This window comes from Notechis scutatus, chromosome 6, assembly GCF_049901735.1.
Source record: "Notechis scutatus isolate UNSWTSFEM ecotype Mainland chromosome 6, rNotScu1.2, whole genome shotgun sequence".
Taxonomy (NCBI): Eukaryota; Metazoa; Chordata; class Lepidosauria; order Squamata; family Elapidae; genus Notechis; species Notechis scutatus.
Window position 1 is genome coordinate 21,066,816 of NC_142014.1, and position 17,519 is coordinate 21,084,334.

Consider the following 17,519-nt stretch of genomic DNA (forward strand, 5'->3'; position numbering starts at 1 on the left):
GTGACAGTAAAGTTCGTCTAAGTCTACATAAAGTCTTCATGTCCAAGGCAGGACTCGAACTCGGGGGAGGGGGGTGTCTCTCGGTTTCCAGCCTGAGGCCTTCGCGCTTCCCCTTCCATGGTTCTAATAGTCTAGGCAAAAAAAACAAAAAACAGAGAGGGAACTGCGAGGGCCACCCGGCACCTTTTCAACCCCCCACCCCCCGCGTCGTTTGTTTTGCATCGCCCTGCCGATTGGTCGGCGGGTCCGGCGCCACATCCAGGGGCGGGGCGAAGCGGAGGCTTGTGTCCGGCTTGCTTCATTAGCGGCCAGTGTGGCGGCTGGGACGGGTGCAGTTTGGGTGGTTGTCGTCACCGCCGCCGCCGCCGCTGCTGTCTTTTCATTAGCCGCGATGGTGGAACTGCTGGAGGGCGAGGACGGCTGGAGCGTGTCGTTCGCGGGATGCGGCTTCCTGGGCGTCTATCACATTGGCGTTGCCACCTGCCTGCAGGAGCGCGTCCCTCACATCCTCCGCGACGCCCGGTGCATATATGGGGCCTCGGCGGGGGCGCTGGCCGGTGCCGTCCTCATCGGAGGCGGCTCTCTGGGTGGGTCTGACCTGCGCCTAGTCGGGAAGAGTCGTGGGAACGCGTCCCGACTGGGGGAATCCGGGTCGTGAGGCTCTCGCGCAGGCTGGCATGCCCTCGGCTTGGGTAAAGTTGGTTAATTTGTGTGTGCATGGGGAAAAGCTTTGGCTAAGTGAACGAAGTCCAGATTCCATTCGTGGGAATGGAGAAAGCAGAGATTTTTTGTTATTATTACTATTATTATCATTACTATTATTACTATTATTATTATTATTATTATTATTATTATTATTATTATTATTATTATTATTATTATTATTTTGGAAAGGGCTGCTGATGCCTGATAGTCCTGATTTGTGGTTTGGCGCTTGGTGCCTGGAGAAATCTTAAAGGACTGAGATGGGGGGGGGCTCCCTTTGATTCTGCAGCAACAGAGTGGTAGGCTGACCTGAGAGGAGAGCACGATTGCACTCTCTTCTAGGGATGTAATTAATCCTGGGTGGGTTAGTGGGTTAATTATATTAGTGGCTTGATCTGATTAATTAAGCCCGACTGTATTTATCTCAGATGGGTTGCTTTGGTGAAAGGCCCTTCGACTTGGGAGATGAAGCTGTGTTGGGGGACAGAAATAATGCAATATGGGGATAATAATAATAATAATAATAATAATAATAATAATAATAATACAATATTTTCCACCAGACCCCCTCAACACTTGTCTGTGTTCACATGTTGTGGTTTAATTGCGTTGTGAATCCAGCACGGGTGTCAGAATGCCATTGTAATTAGGTAAATAGTGTTTTATGGCTCAGCCTTTTTGCATTCATTTCTGCACAGTCCCAAAAGAGCTTGGAGGGAATCCAGTCAGAAAAAAAAACTCTTGTTAACTTTTAGAACTTAATGAACCTTGTCAAATTTGTCCCAGTTGAAAAAGCAGTGATGGAGACGTATTCGTTAATCCAGACAGCGTGGCTCACTGAGGAAAAGTCTAAACATTTTTGCGATTTTTATATTTTCGCCCATTGTATTGAACTACAAATAACATTCTCTCTCCATCTGGAGAAAAGCTGACAGACTTCAAAAGATCTTTATGGAGGCATAGGTCATATCTTCGTGTATTACAATAGATTTATACTCATTGTTAAGAAAGTTTCACATAATTTACCCTTGATTGAGTAAATTTCATTTTAACGGACTTTGAATTCAGCAGACAATTTTCTGGATCCTGGTTTTGTCAGAATTTTGGGTGATAATACATTGTATTTCAAATTTTGCTGCATTTGATTTCAAATTTGTAGTCCTATTATAATGTGCAAGATAGAAATGGGACTTTAAAAAGTGGAATCAAGGGTTTGAAATGTTGGAGCGCCTGGAAAGGAGAGAAGCTGCTGTAGAAATTAAAAATGAGGAATGCTAGTTTAAATCTTCCAATCCATGCCCCAATATCATAAAGTTTTAACATTATTATATAAACCACGTATATATGCGGTATAACTACAATATATATTTTATATGTGGTCCAAGACAATGCCTCTTCACTCAGTGTGGCCTAGGCAAGCCAAAAGTTTAGACACACATGCCTTAAATCATATTAAGCTCAGAATGTCCATCTAAGTTCATAAAATGGCTATTTTGAACTTTTTGAAAGGGTCCCAAGCTTGAAGCAACCAGAATGAAGTTGTCAGCCTTTTAGTCATGTCCAACCCTCAGCCACTCTATGGATCTGTACTCTCCATGCCCCTCTGTCTCCCACCACCTCCTTCAGATCTGCCAGGGTTGTCCCAGTGTCATTTTTTGTAGTGTTTAGCCAGAGGGTACTAGAGTGGCCTCTTCTCCTTTGTCGCTCCCAACATGATTTAATTTTCCAGTGAATCAGTTCTCATGACATGACCAAAGTATGACAGCCTCTGTTTGACGATCTTGGCTTCAAGTGATTTTTTGGTGAGGCTTGGCCTAAGATTTCTTTGGGTTGGTTTTTTTTTTTTTTTGTGGCAATCTGGGATGCGAAATAGTAGCCTCCAGCACCATAGTTCCAAGACGTTTCCTATCTGCCTTTTTCAGAGTCCTAGTTTCGCAGCCATGTATCAGTTGGAAAAATTATTGTGTTAACTATAAATCTACACTTGGTTGTGTGGTTGATGTCTTTAATCTTCCAGGTGTTATTAATGTCAGACATTACAGTTCTTGCAAGTGCTATACGCCTTCTGAACTGCCTGCAGCCACCACTTTGATTTTTGTACCCAGGAAGATGAATTCCTTTATTCTTTTGATGGTTTCGTTGTCAATCTGCTCTCTGGCCTCTGTATTCCCTGCAGTTGTCATTATCTTTGTTTTCTTGATGTTAAGGTGCAGTCCAAATTTTTCACTTTCATTTTGACTCTCAGGATCCCTCCAAATGTGCATTTCTCATAGCTATTTCTGTATGCATGTTGAACAGTATAGGTGATAGGAAGTAAACTTGTCATGTGCTTTCCCCCCTAATTGTGAACCAATTTGGGTCTCCAGAGTCCCTGATCAGAATACGATGACCGAATGAGCTAGATGTGGTGTGGTGATATTCCCAAATCTTTGAGGCAATTCCAGAGCCTGTCATGGTCAAGACTATTGAAGGCTCTTGTGCAGTCAATGAAGCCCATGTAGAGGTCTTTGGGTATTCTTTACTTTTCCCACCATCCAACTTAGATTGGCAATATGATCCTGTGTGTTGCCCTTCCTTTCCAAAATCCTGCTTGTATATTCACAGTTGGATTAAAATGTTGCTGGATTATCTTCAAGGGAATTTTACTCACGTGTGATATCAAGGCTATGGTTCAGTGGTTGGAACAGTCTTATCACCTTTCTTTTGTTTGGGGATAAATATTGATTCCCCCCCCATTCTTCTGACCACTCTTTCATACACTTTGGCAAAGTGCTCTCAGTGCTTTTGTTGACAGTGATCTTAGCAACTCTGCAGGAATTTCATCAACTCCTGTGACTTTGTGGTTAGGTAACTGGTTGAGTGTCCATACTACCTCCTCCTCCAGGATATCGGGTTCCATTTCTGGTAGGTCAGGTTCTCCTCTTATGTCTTGGCCTTGTTTTTAATTTGTGTAAAGTTCTGCATATTTCCACCATTTTTCTCTGATTGCTTGTTGGTCATGCAATTCCTTCCCATCCCATCCTCTGACCATGTAGCCTTTCTTGCCATAAAGGAGTTTCTTGTCTTCTTCACATAAGTGAAGCACTCTCATGTATGACCTCTCATGGCTGCTTCCTCTAGCTTCTTACATTGTTTAGCCCAGTATTTTTCTTTATCTTTTCTTGCTTCTCTCTGAAACTTTGCATTTAGTGTTCCACTTTTCTTCCCTGTCACCAGCAGCTTTTGCTTTCCTTCTCTCATCTGATGTTTTTATTGTAGCTTCTGATATCCAACTGGCCAATTTCTTTGGCTTCCTATATGTTCTTGGGCTTTTTCAGTGGCAGTTGTTTTTATTTCCCCCTATAACTCATTTGGTTGTCTTTCTATGATATTGAGCAGTTCAAATCTGTTCTTAACTTCAACTGCAAATGCCAGGGGAATCTCCTTGGCTTCACATTTTTGAATCATGGGTGGTTGTTTGACATTGCAACGTCTTTGGCAGGCTAACAGTTCATGGTCTGACCCACAATCTGCACCAGGGAATGTTTTCACGGTGAAGATGGAATGTTCCACTTCTTTTGACGTAATATATAGTTGATTTGGGTTCTCTATCCAAGTGTATAATTGTGTTATTCAAACCACATCTTCATTGTGCTTAGCTAAATTGGATGTTCTCCTGCTTCATTTCCTTCACCAAGGCCAAACTTGCCTGTGATCCCTTTTCTTCCATTTCTCCATTTCTCCAATAATATAATGTCTTTCTTCAGTGTTTGTTTCAAGAGTTTCCTGAATTTCAGTATAGAATTTGTTGATGTTCTCTACTGTTGAGTCTGCAGTGAGAACGTGAACTTGCACAATTGTTATGTTGTGAGGTTTTCTGTTGATATGTGTTGCAATTATCCTGTCACTGACTGTTTGAAAACTTTCCAGGGTTTTGCCCACTTTTTTATACAGTAGGAAACCTACTCCTCTTCTGATGGTATCATTGCCAAAGTAGTATAGGATATGACCATCAGAGTTGAAGAAGCTACAGCCAGTCCACTGAGCTTAACTGATGTCTGGTACATCAACGTTGACTGATATATCAATGTTGAGCCTATTCATTTTGTTTTTAACAATGTTCAGCTTTCCTAGATTTAAGCCATTGATGTTCCATGTTCCCAATTTTGAACATTGGAGAGCTCTTTTTTCACCAGGAGCTGTGTCAATGGCTGAAGGACCATTAGGATTTACCCCATCCACATTATGAATGCTTCTGCTAGTATGATAGTCTCTTTGCTCTTCCCCTGCAGATTTATAGGTACCTCCCAAGCCAGAGACACATACTGCTCGATACCATAACTCCTACATCTTTGAGTCGATCCTTAACGCTTTTGGGTGAGAAAACTGGAGTGGATCACTAGATCTTGTTCCAGGCCAGAGCCATGTTGGACAGTATAATAGGCTTATATTGTTCACCTCCATTATATTGTTGGGCTTTGGGGGCAGGGAGTGGCGGAGCAGAATGAAATACAATACCTTAATATTAGGTTTATGTAGTAATAGTTGTTGACATAGTTGAAGCAATTGCCTTCCTGCAAGCAGATGACACAGATTTATATAATCCTGCAGATGGCAGCCATTTTGAGAGCTTTTCTTTTTAACTAGACCCTTCCAGGTTTTCAACACTGTTACTGTAGACTGAATGTTTCTTTTCTTTTAATTTTAAGGCTGCCTGACCTCAAAGATTAGGCGGCTTTCAATTAAAAGGAAGGGAAAGATAGATAGAATAGAGTTCCATATCATGGAAAAGCCAAACATCATAGGGATTGGGCAATCCCTGCCTGAGTATCCTTGTAAAACGTCTTGATGTTAATAAGGTTCTTGTAATGGTGCTGAAAGTCCAGGTTTTCTTCTGGTTCAACTGCAACCCTGGATCAACTGCAACCCTGGAGGCTCTTCTTACTGTGTATTGATATACAGATATGTCAACTGCTACCTGAGTTATTAATACCATGACAGCATGCTTGGCATTCTAGTTTTCTGACTTATGCCTAGAAGCATCTTAATTTCCTTAAGAAAGAGGGAAGTACGGTATGTATAGGTAATCCTCGATTTACAGCCATAACTTGATAACCTGTTACGATCATAAGGTCATGATCATTGTAAAGTGAGTCAGCCTAATGACCATCCTGATTTTTAGTATCTTTTTTGCAGTGGTCGTTAAGCAAACCAATTTGCTCTGGGCCTGTTTCGCCAAAACCATAGATAAACGCCAGTCTATCTAAAAATGTAAAATGTCGTGTGGCTGTAGGACATTGTAAATGGCCATAAACGTGAGCTGGTTGCTCAGTGCCTAAAATGCAGTCATGTGACCTGGGGGTGTGTGCAGCCGATGAACTTTTGGATCTGGGTCTTAAATACCCCTGGGAAGGGCCGTAGTAACTTTGAATAGTTGCTGAAGTGAGGATACCTGTATGCCTGGCAATTTTGCCTATGAGTAGGACCACCCCTAAGTTCAGGAAAAAAATCAAGTTAAATCAAATTCAGTTTTGAATTCTGCGTATTCATTGAAGAATCAAATTAAATATGTATTTAGTGAGTACTCTCAGTAATTTACAAGAAGAATAGGGGTCTCCAATAGCACTGCTGGGCCTTTATTTTTCACCAACTGCTTAAAGACAAAGTGAGTGAGGTTTTCTAGTGAGTGTGAATAAAAGGTAGTCGTTTTCAAGAAGAGATATTTAATCAAGTAGCAGTGATATGGATGACCAGATCAGATGTTTCCCAGAAGATTCCAGTTTAGCATTAGGATCAGGAGTGTCAAACCCGATCCCATCGCAGGCCATACCAGGATTTTGTTTGCCCTTGGGGGGCTGGGTTGGGTGTGGCCTGATTGTCATGGCCCCTGGGTGGGTGGGGCCAGGGTGGCATGGGCCGGTCCCTTGCCGTCTCTGGGATGGCCTCACGGAACAACTCTGGACCTATCGCAGGTGAGATTCGGCCCACGGGCCGTGCGTTTGACACCCCTGGACTAGATCATAGGTGGATTCAGCTCGCACTGTGGCTTCATGAAATGTGTGTTGGACTGATTCCAAAATGTTGATCAGGAAACCCTGAAAAATGCCAGGGTTGCAGGCATGACAAATCCTGGAAGAAGACAGGGATGAACACTTCTGCCAAGAAATCAAAATGGATGTCAGTTTTGGAAGCCATATTCCACGCTGCCACATAGCCTGAGAAAGTGGGAGTGGGGTGATTTCAATTGAGAGTAGTTCTGAGTAGACAAAATAAAATTCTTTTCTTAGTTCAAGGTGATTAAGTGTGGCGCAGCAGAGAAAAAGGATCTTACAGTGGGACAGATCGCGATTAGTCCATGTGATGTGATGATGGGAGAAAATGGGCGTTGGTTCTTACCTGATACGCCTCTTCTCGTGGAACTGCGTAGAGCATCCAGAGAGTGGGAGGTGCTTCAGTCCTTCCTTCTCACAGGCTGAGTTATAATTGAAGAACGCTCCTCCTTCCTCCACGTGGCTCCTCCATGCGTTCTCCCAGTTTCACGAAGACGAGAGGACAACCATAATCCTCTAACTGAACTAGTAAACAACTCAAGTATATACAATAACGATCATTGGCTGAAAAACAGAATTCCCTACCAGACGGACCAAGAAGGGTGGGGCTGGATGCTCTACGCAGTTCCACGAGAAGAGGCGTATCAGGTAAGAACCAACGCCCATTCTCCGTAGAACTGCTGCGAGCATCCAGAGAGTGGGACATACCAAAGCATGTTTGTCCTACGGGCGGGACTCCGTCTGGATCGGAATCTCCTTAGGATCCCCAACCACTTGCTGTAGGACTCGCCTGCCAAAGGACGCTTCAGCCAAGCGAAAGTGTCAATCTTATAGTGGCGTATGAAAGGTGACGGAGAGGCCCAAGTGGCCGCCCGGCAAATGTCAAGAAGCGAGGCTTGAGTAGCCCAAGCTATTGATGTAGCTGCGCTCCTGGTGGAATGAGCCGTTATCCCACTGGGGATTGGAAGAGCTTGAACTGAATAGGCCTTGGAAATGGTCGCCTAATCCACCGGCCTACCGTGGATGGTGGTACCTTTTGACCCAGCGTTTTAGGCTGAAATGACAAAAACAGGGACTCCGATCTCCTGATGGATTGCGTGCGACATATGTAAATACGCAACGCCCTTCGAACATCTAGGGTGTGCCATTGCCTCTCCCTATCATGCAGAGGCTTTGGACAAAAATTAGGTAGGACCAACTCCTGCGCCCTGTGAAAAGCAGAATTGATTTTTGGTAAAAAGGAGGGGTCTGGTCTCAAGACCACTCGATCAGAATGAAAAATGCACAAGTCCTTCCTCACGGATAGAGCTGCAATTTCAGATATCCTTCTAGCTGAGGTGATCGCTACAAGAAAGACCACCTTAAAGGTGAGAAACTGGAGTGGTACCTCCCTGAGAGGTTCAAAGGAGGCCTAGTCAAGGCCAGGAGAACTTTGTTAAGGTCCCATGTTGGATATCTATGCACTACCGGCGGGCGCAAATTAGAAGCCCCTTTTAAAAAGGCCTTAATGCGAGGGTGGTGGGAAAGAGAGCTGAAGGAGCCGCTTAGTCACCACCGTTGAGAGGGCCGCGACCTGTCTTCTCAACGGTTGGGAGAGAGACCTTCATTTAGGCCATCCTGTAAAAAGGCTAGAATTTGTGCTATAGAAGGAGAGCGAGGATTGACAGAGGATTTTCGGCACCACTTACAGAAGCTGTTCCAAGTTGAATCATAAATTCGAGTAGTGGAAGGCCTCCTGGCAGCCAGAATGGTATCTATGACCTGGGTAGACAAGCCTTCTTCAATCATCGCTTTCCGCTCAACCTCCAGATCGGCTAGCTGCAGCCACTGTGGTTCTGGATGAAGCAGAGGTCCCTGTGACAGGGAGATCTGGTCCAGCGGGATCCTCCACGGCGGAACCACCGATAGACCGTGAAGATCCGCAAAACCACGGCCTCCTGGGCCAATATGGGGCCACTAGTAGGATCTCCGCCCTCTCGAACAGCAACTTCCGAATTACCCTGGGGATCAGCGGAAGCGGAGGGGCGTACAGGAGGCCGGGAGGCCACGGGCAACGCAGGGCGTCGTGGTTCTCTGCCCCGTGGGAAGGGAACCGAGAGAAGAACCTTGGTGTCTGCGTGTTGAGCGGCGAGGCAAAGAGGTCTACCAGAGGAGACCAACCTGTCTGCTGCTTCCCTGAACAACCGCGGATGCAGGCGCCACTCTGCTGGGTCCAACGTGGCCCTGCTCAGCCAGTCTGCCTGGACGTTGGAGACCCCGGAAATGTGCTCTGCCCTGATGGAGGAAAGATGCGTCTCTGCCCATCGACATAGTCGTTCGGCTTCTCTCATGAGGATGATGGAGTGGGTGCCTCCTGGCCGGTTGATATGGGCTTTGGTGGTGGTGTTGTCCGTAAGGACCAGAATGTGGTGCCTTCTCACCTGAGGAGCGAAAGCTCGCAGGGCTAGGTATACCGCATGAAGCTCCAACCAGTTGATGTTGTGTCGTCGTTCCGAAGGAGACCAAACTCCTGGGCTGACAGAGACTGCAGATGGGCCCCCATCCAGAAAGGCTTCGTCTGTCGTAGAGTGACCCTTTGGGGCTCCTTGAATAGATGACCTCTGTTGGTAGAAGGTCGAGTCCACCAAAGAAGGGATGAGAGAACCCTTGGAGGTATCCTTACCACTGACTTGATGTGCTCCTTCCCGAGCGCTGCTGTACGGCAGAAGGAACCACTGCAAGGATCTGGAATGCAAGCGAGCCCATGGGATAATAGAAATGCAGGAAACAAGTTCCCCCAGAAGCTTGGATAAACTGAGCAAGGACGCTTTACCAGTTCGCCTGATAGTCCGGATAGCAGTATGAATACTATGAAGCCTCTCCTGGGAGAGGAAGACCTTACCCTTAACAGAGTCAATTACAGCTCCTAGGTGAGCTATGCGGGTGGAAGGGCTAAGTTGGCTCTTCTCCCAATTCACTAAAAACCCGTGATCTTGTAGCACTGAAAGGGTAACACTAGTATCCCTCTCGGCCTGCTGTCGGGAAGGATACGATAAGGATATCGTCGAGGGTAACAATGGATGCGGATGGGAACCTGTCTAAGATGGGCCGCCAGAGCTGCCAGCACCTTCGTGAAAGACCTCGGGGCTGAAACAAGGCGAAAGGGAGGGCCACATACTGGAAATGTTGGTTATTATAACAGAATCTCAAATACTTTGAGTATGAGGGATGAATGGGAATATGGAGGTATGCCTCCGACAGGTCAACTGACGTGAGCCAGTCCCCTTCCCTGATACCCTGTAAAATAGACTGTAGAGTCTGCATCTTGAACTTCTGGCGCCTGACAAAGCGATTAAGTCGCTTGAGATCTAAAATAGGTCTCCAACCCCTGAATGTTTAGGCACCAAGAACAAGAGAGAATAAAAACCTCTTCCTCGTTGAGAGGATGGGACAGGTTGGATGGCCCTAATGTCAGCCAGATGTTTAATGGCGGAATCCATAAGAGCCCGCTTTGTAGGATCCCTAGAGACAGGTGAAATCCTGAAATGTTCAGGGGGAGAGAATTGTAGAACGAGTCCAAACGCACGGAACTCCTCACCCAGGCATCTGAAGTGGACCTCTCCCAGAGGTCTGCAAAATGCCTGAGGCGACCGCCTATGGGGAGAAGGTCTGAGGCCCTATCTGGGCCGGCGGGAGGCCCTGTGACCGGGCCTCTAAAGGATCTCCTAAAGCTGCCTCCTCTTCGGCTCCTGTCTCCTGTATCACTTCGGTCGTGGTAGGATGACCGAAACGACGGGGAACCCTGGAATCTAGGGGAGAATGACGACTGGTATGGGGGCGAAAGGAGCCCCTCCAAAAGAGCTGGGACCTCTAGACTCCTGCCTGCGAAAAAGCGAAGGAAGAAACTTTCTTACTTCGAGTTTCCAAAAGCAAGGGTTCAAGGGCAGGCCGAACAGCTTCCCTTCTGCCAAGGGGCTGAAGCCAACTTGGATTTATTTTTAACATCGGCCTGCCAATGCCGAAGCCAAAGTAATCTCCTAGCTGTAACATGGGAGGAGATGGCCCGTGAAGCGAACTTAACCGAATGAAAGGTGGCATCAGCCGCGAACTCCGCCGCTGCTGTGATTTTTGCAATATCCTGATGGGCCCTGGTATTAGTCGGGGGATATGCTGCTTGAGCTGCCTGAGCCACTTGATGGAGGAACGGGTGAAAAGGAGCGGCCGTGGCCGACCTGATGGCCCAGGCATCGGACTGGTGAGCTCGCCGAAGAGCCATCTCCGCCCGCTTGTCCTCTGGCTTCAGCGCCTCCAACGCATCCGTAGGGTTGGAAGAGGAGGTCAGCCTCACAATTGGATCGTCTACCTCCGGGGTGTCTAACATAGAAGAGAATGCTGGGTCCAGATTAAACATCCTCTTATCCTGACTAGAGGGGGCGGGTGTAGGACCCACCGAGGCCAACTGCCTCGCAACCAAGTCTGAGAAGATTGGGGGTCCGGAATAACTTCTGCTTCCACAATCGGTTGCCTGAACATGAGGTCATCTGGATCCTCCGAAGTCGATGGCGGTGGATCAGAAGGAGATTGAGAGGCCAGGCCTGAGCTATTCTTAGCCTTAAATAATAAGGACTTAAATAACTGGGGTTTAAAGAGGCCCAACCGTCGGTTGTTAGGGAGAAATGCCCTCGTCCTCTGACATTTCCCCCTCCATAGGGTCCCCGAGAAGGAAATCAGAATACTGCGAGGACCCCTCTCAGAGCCTTCCTCCTCCCGAAGGGCTCAAAGCCCATTTCCTCCTGTTCCTGCGAGACCTCCTGAGGCTCCTCCCCTCCTGGGGATGGGGCATCCGTATGAGAAGGTACCTGACCCTGCTGGGGCCTGCCCGAGAGAGATCGACCAGATAAAGATTCAACGTCGGAAGTCCTCCTCGAGAACCAGGTCTGGATAGCTGCTGCATTCCATCAGCTATACCCTGACGGATAGCAATTGCATCCATTCCTGATACTATCAGGGATGATGGTTGACGGCGGCTCCTCAGGCGAAGACCTGCAGCGGTTGGCGTGAAGGTCGCCTCTGGAGTACGGGATGGCTGGCGGCTCCGGGTGGATTTACTGCACCTGGAGGGGGAAGAACGACTCGGCAGGGGAGGGGATGGGCAGAGGTAGAAGGTGGGGTAGTTATAGTGTGCAGTTCTTTAGATCGTTTACTGAACTCCTTTTCCAGAGCTTTGTGACGCCTTAAGGCGTCCTTTTGAGAAGCACTGGAGGAGTCCTTGTCCCTCTTACGAAGATAGTGCGTCTTCGATTTGGCCTTCAGGGAAGAGCCAGTTGGATTGTTCTCTGCCATGGTATCAAGGAAAAAACCTTACAACAAATATGGCGGTTGGCACGCCTAGAGTTCGGCTTACAAACGCAAACCGGTTTTCCCAAATCAGATCACGTCCCCCTTTGAATAAAATTTTTTTTTATTATTTTTTATTTTTATTTTTTATTTTATTTATTTATTTATTTATTTATTTATTTATTTATTTGAATTTGTTTTTAAAACACCAAGTACTAAAAACACAAGGAGAAAACTATCCAAAAATATCTACACAAAAGCTTGCTGAATATATTATAAAATAACTAATAATAATAATTTCTTTTCTCCTTTTTTTTTTTTTTTTTTTTAAGGGCGGGCCCAGGACAGGGCCAAATAGGCACAAGGAGAAAATAATAATAAAAATTATTAAATACAAATCCAAATGAGCCGAATGAACGCAGAGGCCAAAAATAAGGAAGCAAAATAAGTATAATAGGTAGGCCTCTTTAGGCAGCCTCCCAACACAATGGGAAGTACATGCCGCGCCTCTGAACAAGCTGATTGATACAGACAGAAAAAGCCAACAAGAAAAAACCTCTAAAGGAAAGACAGCAGGGCCGGAACCACAGTGTCCTCCAATAAAAAAAGGGGCTCCACGCGGCCTGACGGTCCCGCTTAGGGCCTCAATCCACACAGCTTAAATCCAAAAACAAAAATTACACACAGCCAGGAAAAAATATTATTTAAAATAAAACAAAATGGCGCCGGCCACGAGGCGGTTCCAAAATGGCCGCCCGGCACGACGCGAGGCAATCAGAGGCGCACCAGCCCTATTCGCTTACCAGGCAATCAGGAACAACGAAAAGCCAGGGCTGGGAGAGGAAGCGTTGCTTCCTCTAAAGCGTTCTGGGGGGAATGATGATAGTGCAATAAATCAAGGCACGGAGACAAGCGGCTGGATAAGGCACGCTCGGAAATGCAGAGAAAGGGAGGAGGGTGGGGGGCGAAGTAAAGCTCCGAGCCCTTAAACCCCTTCCTACAGGCAAAAAAACGCCTCACCAATTAAATTTAAGAGCACACTATCAACGCAGGGACAAGGAGGAAAGGAATAAAGGCAAACCTGAACACTTAGAAGCAAAAAACTCTGAAAAACGGCCAAGGAACAAGAGATCGCTGCCTGCTTTCTCGAAGGCTGAGTGAAAACTGGGAGAACGCATGGAGGAGCCACGTGGAGGAAGGAGGAGCGTTCTTCAATTATAACTCAGCCTGTGAGAAGGAAGGACTGAAGCACCTCCCACTCTCTGGATGCTCGCAGCAGTTCTACGGAGAAGGGGATGGATTGTAGGTTGGGACATTGTGGGAAGTCCAGGAAACTTTAGTTTCAAGATTCCACAGATGTGCCAGGTGCTATTCTAATAAAGGTACTTTTGAGATTATGCTTGTCTCGGAGTTACTGATTGGAATGGAGGTTTGCTGGAACACTGACATTAGATATATTTCCCGATCGTTTTGCTTGCTATATTTATGGAATAAAAAATACAGGTAGTCCTTGCCTTACGACCAGTTGAGTCCAAAATTTCTGTTAATGAAAACATTTGTTGAGTTTTGCCCAATTTTACAACCTTTCTTGCTACCATTGTTAAGTGAATCACTGTAGCTGATAAGTTAGTAACCCGGTTGTTAAGTGAATCTGGTTTCCCCCATTGACTTTGCTTGTCAGAAGATTGCAAAAGGGGATGACACGATCCTGGGACACAGCAACGGTCATAAGTATGAGCCAGTTGCCAAGCATCTGAATTTTGATCACGTGACCATGGGGCTACTACAAAGTTTGTAAATATGAAAAACGGTCATAAGTCACTTTTTTCAGTGCTGCTGTAAGTTTGAAAGGTCACTAAACGAATTGTTGTAAGTTGAGGACTCCCTATATTCTAGAAATATAAAAACTCCTCATTTATGGAGGAAGTTATATAAATATCTCTGACACTGTTTACATGTAGGGCTTTTTCTCTTGGTTAACTGAGGTATTTCAGCTTTCACTTCCAACCCTCAACTGTTCTTTAAAATCAGAGTCATTTTACACAATATAACAATTTCCAAAGTTAAGTCCACCCCATTCAAGGTCAACCCATATTTAATAATCTAACCTGTTGTACAAAACTGGAATTAAATACACAGGAAATCAAGTTCATTATGTAAATACAAATTATGTGGTATTATTTAATAATACTGCTCTGGCTTGCGTACATATTTGACTTAAGGGCAGACCTTGAGAAGAGAACTCATTTTTAAATTGGGGACTATCTGTACAATGCCGCCATTTAATTTCATGACTCCAAAACCTCTTTTCTCAGGATAAAGTTTAAAATATGAGTTCAAGGATTAGATCAACGTTATCCTCCATCTGAATTCATTGAACACACTGGGAAAATTACTAATAGAGAAGAATTAGTAGCTTTATTTCATTTAACATGTATGTTGAAGTTAGATAGGGAGAAAAAGACACTCCACCTGTCTAAAATATCTGAAAAAATTGTAATCAAATTGAGTATTTTCCCAATGTAATTAAAAATACTGCAAACAAGCTTCAACTACAGAGGTAGTTCTCAAAATGACCTACCTTTGGGGTCCATAGTAGGGACCTGAAGCTGTAAATGCATAACTTCATGTAGCTATAATGCTTTCATACATGTGTACATATAATTATATGAGTGAAAGTTATTATTTTCTCCCATTCTTTTAAATCTCAAGACTAGTGTAAATTGAGCGTTGCTCAGAGAAATTCATCACAAGATAAACTTGAGACTTACACCTGGATAGTCTAGTTCTGGATCCTCATCCAATAATTTAAAATAAAAAAAATGGACAGAGATAATCTGAATGTGTCATTCAAGGAGTCTTGATGAGTATTTGGAGCCAAATACTTGAAGTTTTTGTTGATTCCTCAGGAGATGTTTAACACATTAAAGCGAATGGAACTGACATTTTGCATTGCATCTGATTCTGTTCATTCTGGAAGCATCTCTTCACTTCCAGGTGTATCCAAAACTCTGCATGCGAATTGAAGGTGGCTTTCCTCTTAGTCTCTCTCTCTCCCTTTCCCCCTCTCCCTCCCTCCTTCCCCTCTCTCTCCAACATGTTTAATGTTATTCTCCCATGATGTAATTATCTTCTTGCTAAGAAATAGTAATGAAATTTGGATGGCCTCTCCTTTTGTATAGTAGCCTCTTCCAAGTAGGCATGGAAGTGTTTATTCTGTAAATGTTTGTATTTTGGAATGTTAACCAAATGGGGAAAGCTGTGATAGTGGTATTGTGAATCAGAAGCCTTGATTGCAACATATTTAGATGGTTGTATTAATACAGTAGACCAAATAAGAGAGAGAAAAAATGGATTGGTTGAGATTACCAAGAAGGAAATATCACAAGTTACATAAACTACTTTTGTGGATAGCTTTTCCTCTTTGAGTAAATGTTTGTTTTTCTCATGAAATATTTTTGTTGAAGAAGAGCCAGAACTGTTCACGAGGAATTAATAATACATAATAATCCCTACCTATACTTTTGTCAGCTGCTTTAGTTATGTTTCTTCTTTACACTATCGTAAACCTAAGGTAGGAAATAAAAATGAATTTACACAAGACTGAAGACTAGAAGCTGGAAACATGTTCCAAACATTACATTACCTGAAAGTTATATCACAAGAAAATACATATAATAGAGAGCCTTTCATCTGCTTCCTTGTACTCTTAATACATGGGTGTCAAACATGCGTCGTCACGTTGTCATCATGTGGCATTTTCCCCCTTTGCGGAGCTGGGGTGGGCGTGCTCTGTGTGATGCATCCAGCCCGTGGGCCACCAGTTTGACACCCCTGTCTTAATAGATTCTAGGTGTGAAGTATAGAATGTAATTTCATATTTTATAAATGGTCTGTCTGGTCTTTTAAAAATAAAGCATATTTTTTTATTTCCAATACATCTAAAGGCTTTGATTTGGTTTATAAATTAACTGTAACTTTCATGTAGACATTTGAAGCTTTCATTGGGATTCATTCTAGCTTCCACTTGGATATATTAGTATTACTTTTTGCAAACTAAATTCAATTTAAATGTTTAAAAATCCAAGAGGATGCTACAAAAGTACAAAGGATCTTTCACCCCCCTTTATGCCTCATAGAGAAAGTTAGTAGGTAATTGGGGCATTGAGGTTAGTAGGTAATTGGGGCAGTGTCCCCCCACAAAATTATCTACTCTTAAACGGTCAGCCTTGATCTGTCAATATGCTTTTCTCCTCTGCTGGAAATTGCCCAGCTCATCAAGTTTGTGATTCAGTGTAATATTTGCCAAGTGCAGAAGCTGTTTTAAGCATTGCAGACATAAAATAAATAAAGACCCAGTATGTTAAGAGTTCAGTCATCTTTGAGGCTTCAGAATGGTCTATAAAAGCAGTTCTGCTGGCCTCCAGTGACAAAGATGACTTCGGTCATTGGTCCTGCTGGGATTTTTCTGGAGATGAAGCATTCTTTCTGAAAAAGAACTGTAGATCCCGGAATCCATTTCACAATTCATATTCACATATTTGTTGTTGGACATTAACAGTTGGGAGAAGACGGCCTAACCAAGTACTAATTCTGCCAGAAATATGGACAAGATAGAAGATAGGGTGCAAACCAGAGGTGATATTCAGGTTCTGACCAGTTCTAGAGAACTGGTAGCGGAAATTTTGAGTAGTTCGGAGAATAGATGGGGGCGGGGCCAGTCAGCTGTTTCAGGCTGCAGGGATTGCCATTGCCTATTGCCGCCTCTGTGTGCCTCATTTTCGCCCTCCACGTCCCATTTTTGGCCTTTACACGTCCGCGCGCCCCTTTTTCTGCCCATTCTGATCTCTATCGCCCAGAACAGGCTGAAAATGGGGCACACGGAGGCTGGAAATGGAGTGTGTGAAGGCTGAAAACAGGAGGTGGAGGCTGAAAATGGGTCGTGTGGAAGCGGCAATAGGCTACAGCAATCCCTGCAGCCTGAAACAGCTGATCGTCGGGAGGCCAATCCAACCGACAAATCAGCTGCTTGTGCTAATCAGGCTGTGGTGAAGCTGAAACAGGCTTTTGGCTGTTTGCTGCAAGGAGGCAAATTGCTGGGAGGCAGAGGCAGATTTTTTTTTCTTGTTTTCCTCCCCAAAAGCTGGGTTGTCTTATACTTTGGAGTGTCTTATTCTCCGAAAAATATGGTACTTTTTGGAATTATGGACAAAATCCAACCTCCTCATCTCAGAACGCAACACATTTCCCCACATACTTTTGTCAGTCTTGTAGGTTTTTTTTTGTAAAATGAAGCCAGACTTGTCTGAGGGTGGGATTTTTTTGTTTTTGTTTTGGTAAGAAAAGACTTCCATCTTGCCACCCTACTCCACAGACCAGACATATGAAGAATATGAAAGTTTGTTGTCACATGTAATACATAACCAGTACAGGTAGTCCTCGACTTACAACAGTTCAAAGTTAAAGTTA

The 17,519-nt window shown here is 44.6% G+C and overlaps 1 protein-coding gene across 2 annotated transcripts in view; it reads left to right on the forward strand.

Moving 5' to 3' along the window:
- Positions 1-272: 272 nt before the first annotated feature.
- LOC113418637 (1-acylglycerol-3-phosphate O-acyltransferase Pnpla3-like) overlaps positions 273-17,519 on the forward strand; it is a 41,248-nt gene continuing 24,001 nt past the window's right edge. Inside the window, exon 1 of one of the 2 annotated variants that reach the window (XM_026677619.2) lies at positions 273-587. In XM_026677619.2, coding sequence (XP_026533404.2) covers positions 392-587 — 196 coding nt within the window. In that variant the 5' untranslated portion in view covers positions 273-391. The remainder of the gene's footprint in view (positions 588-17,519) is intronic. The other variant, XM_087969476.1, reaches the window with a different exon arrangement.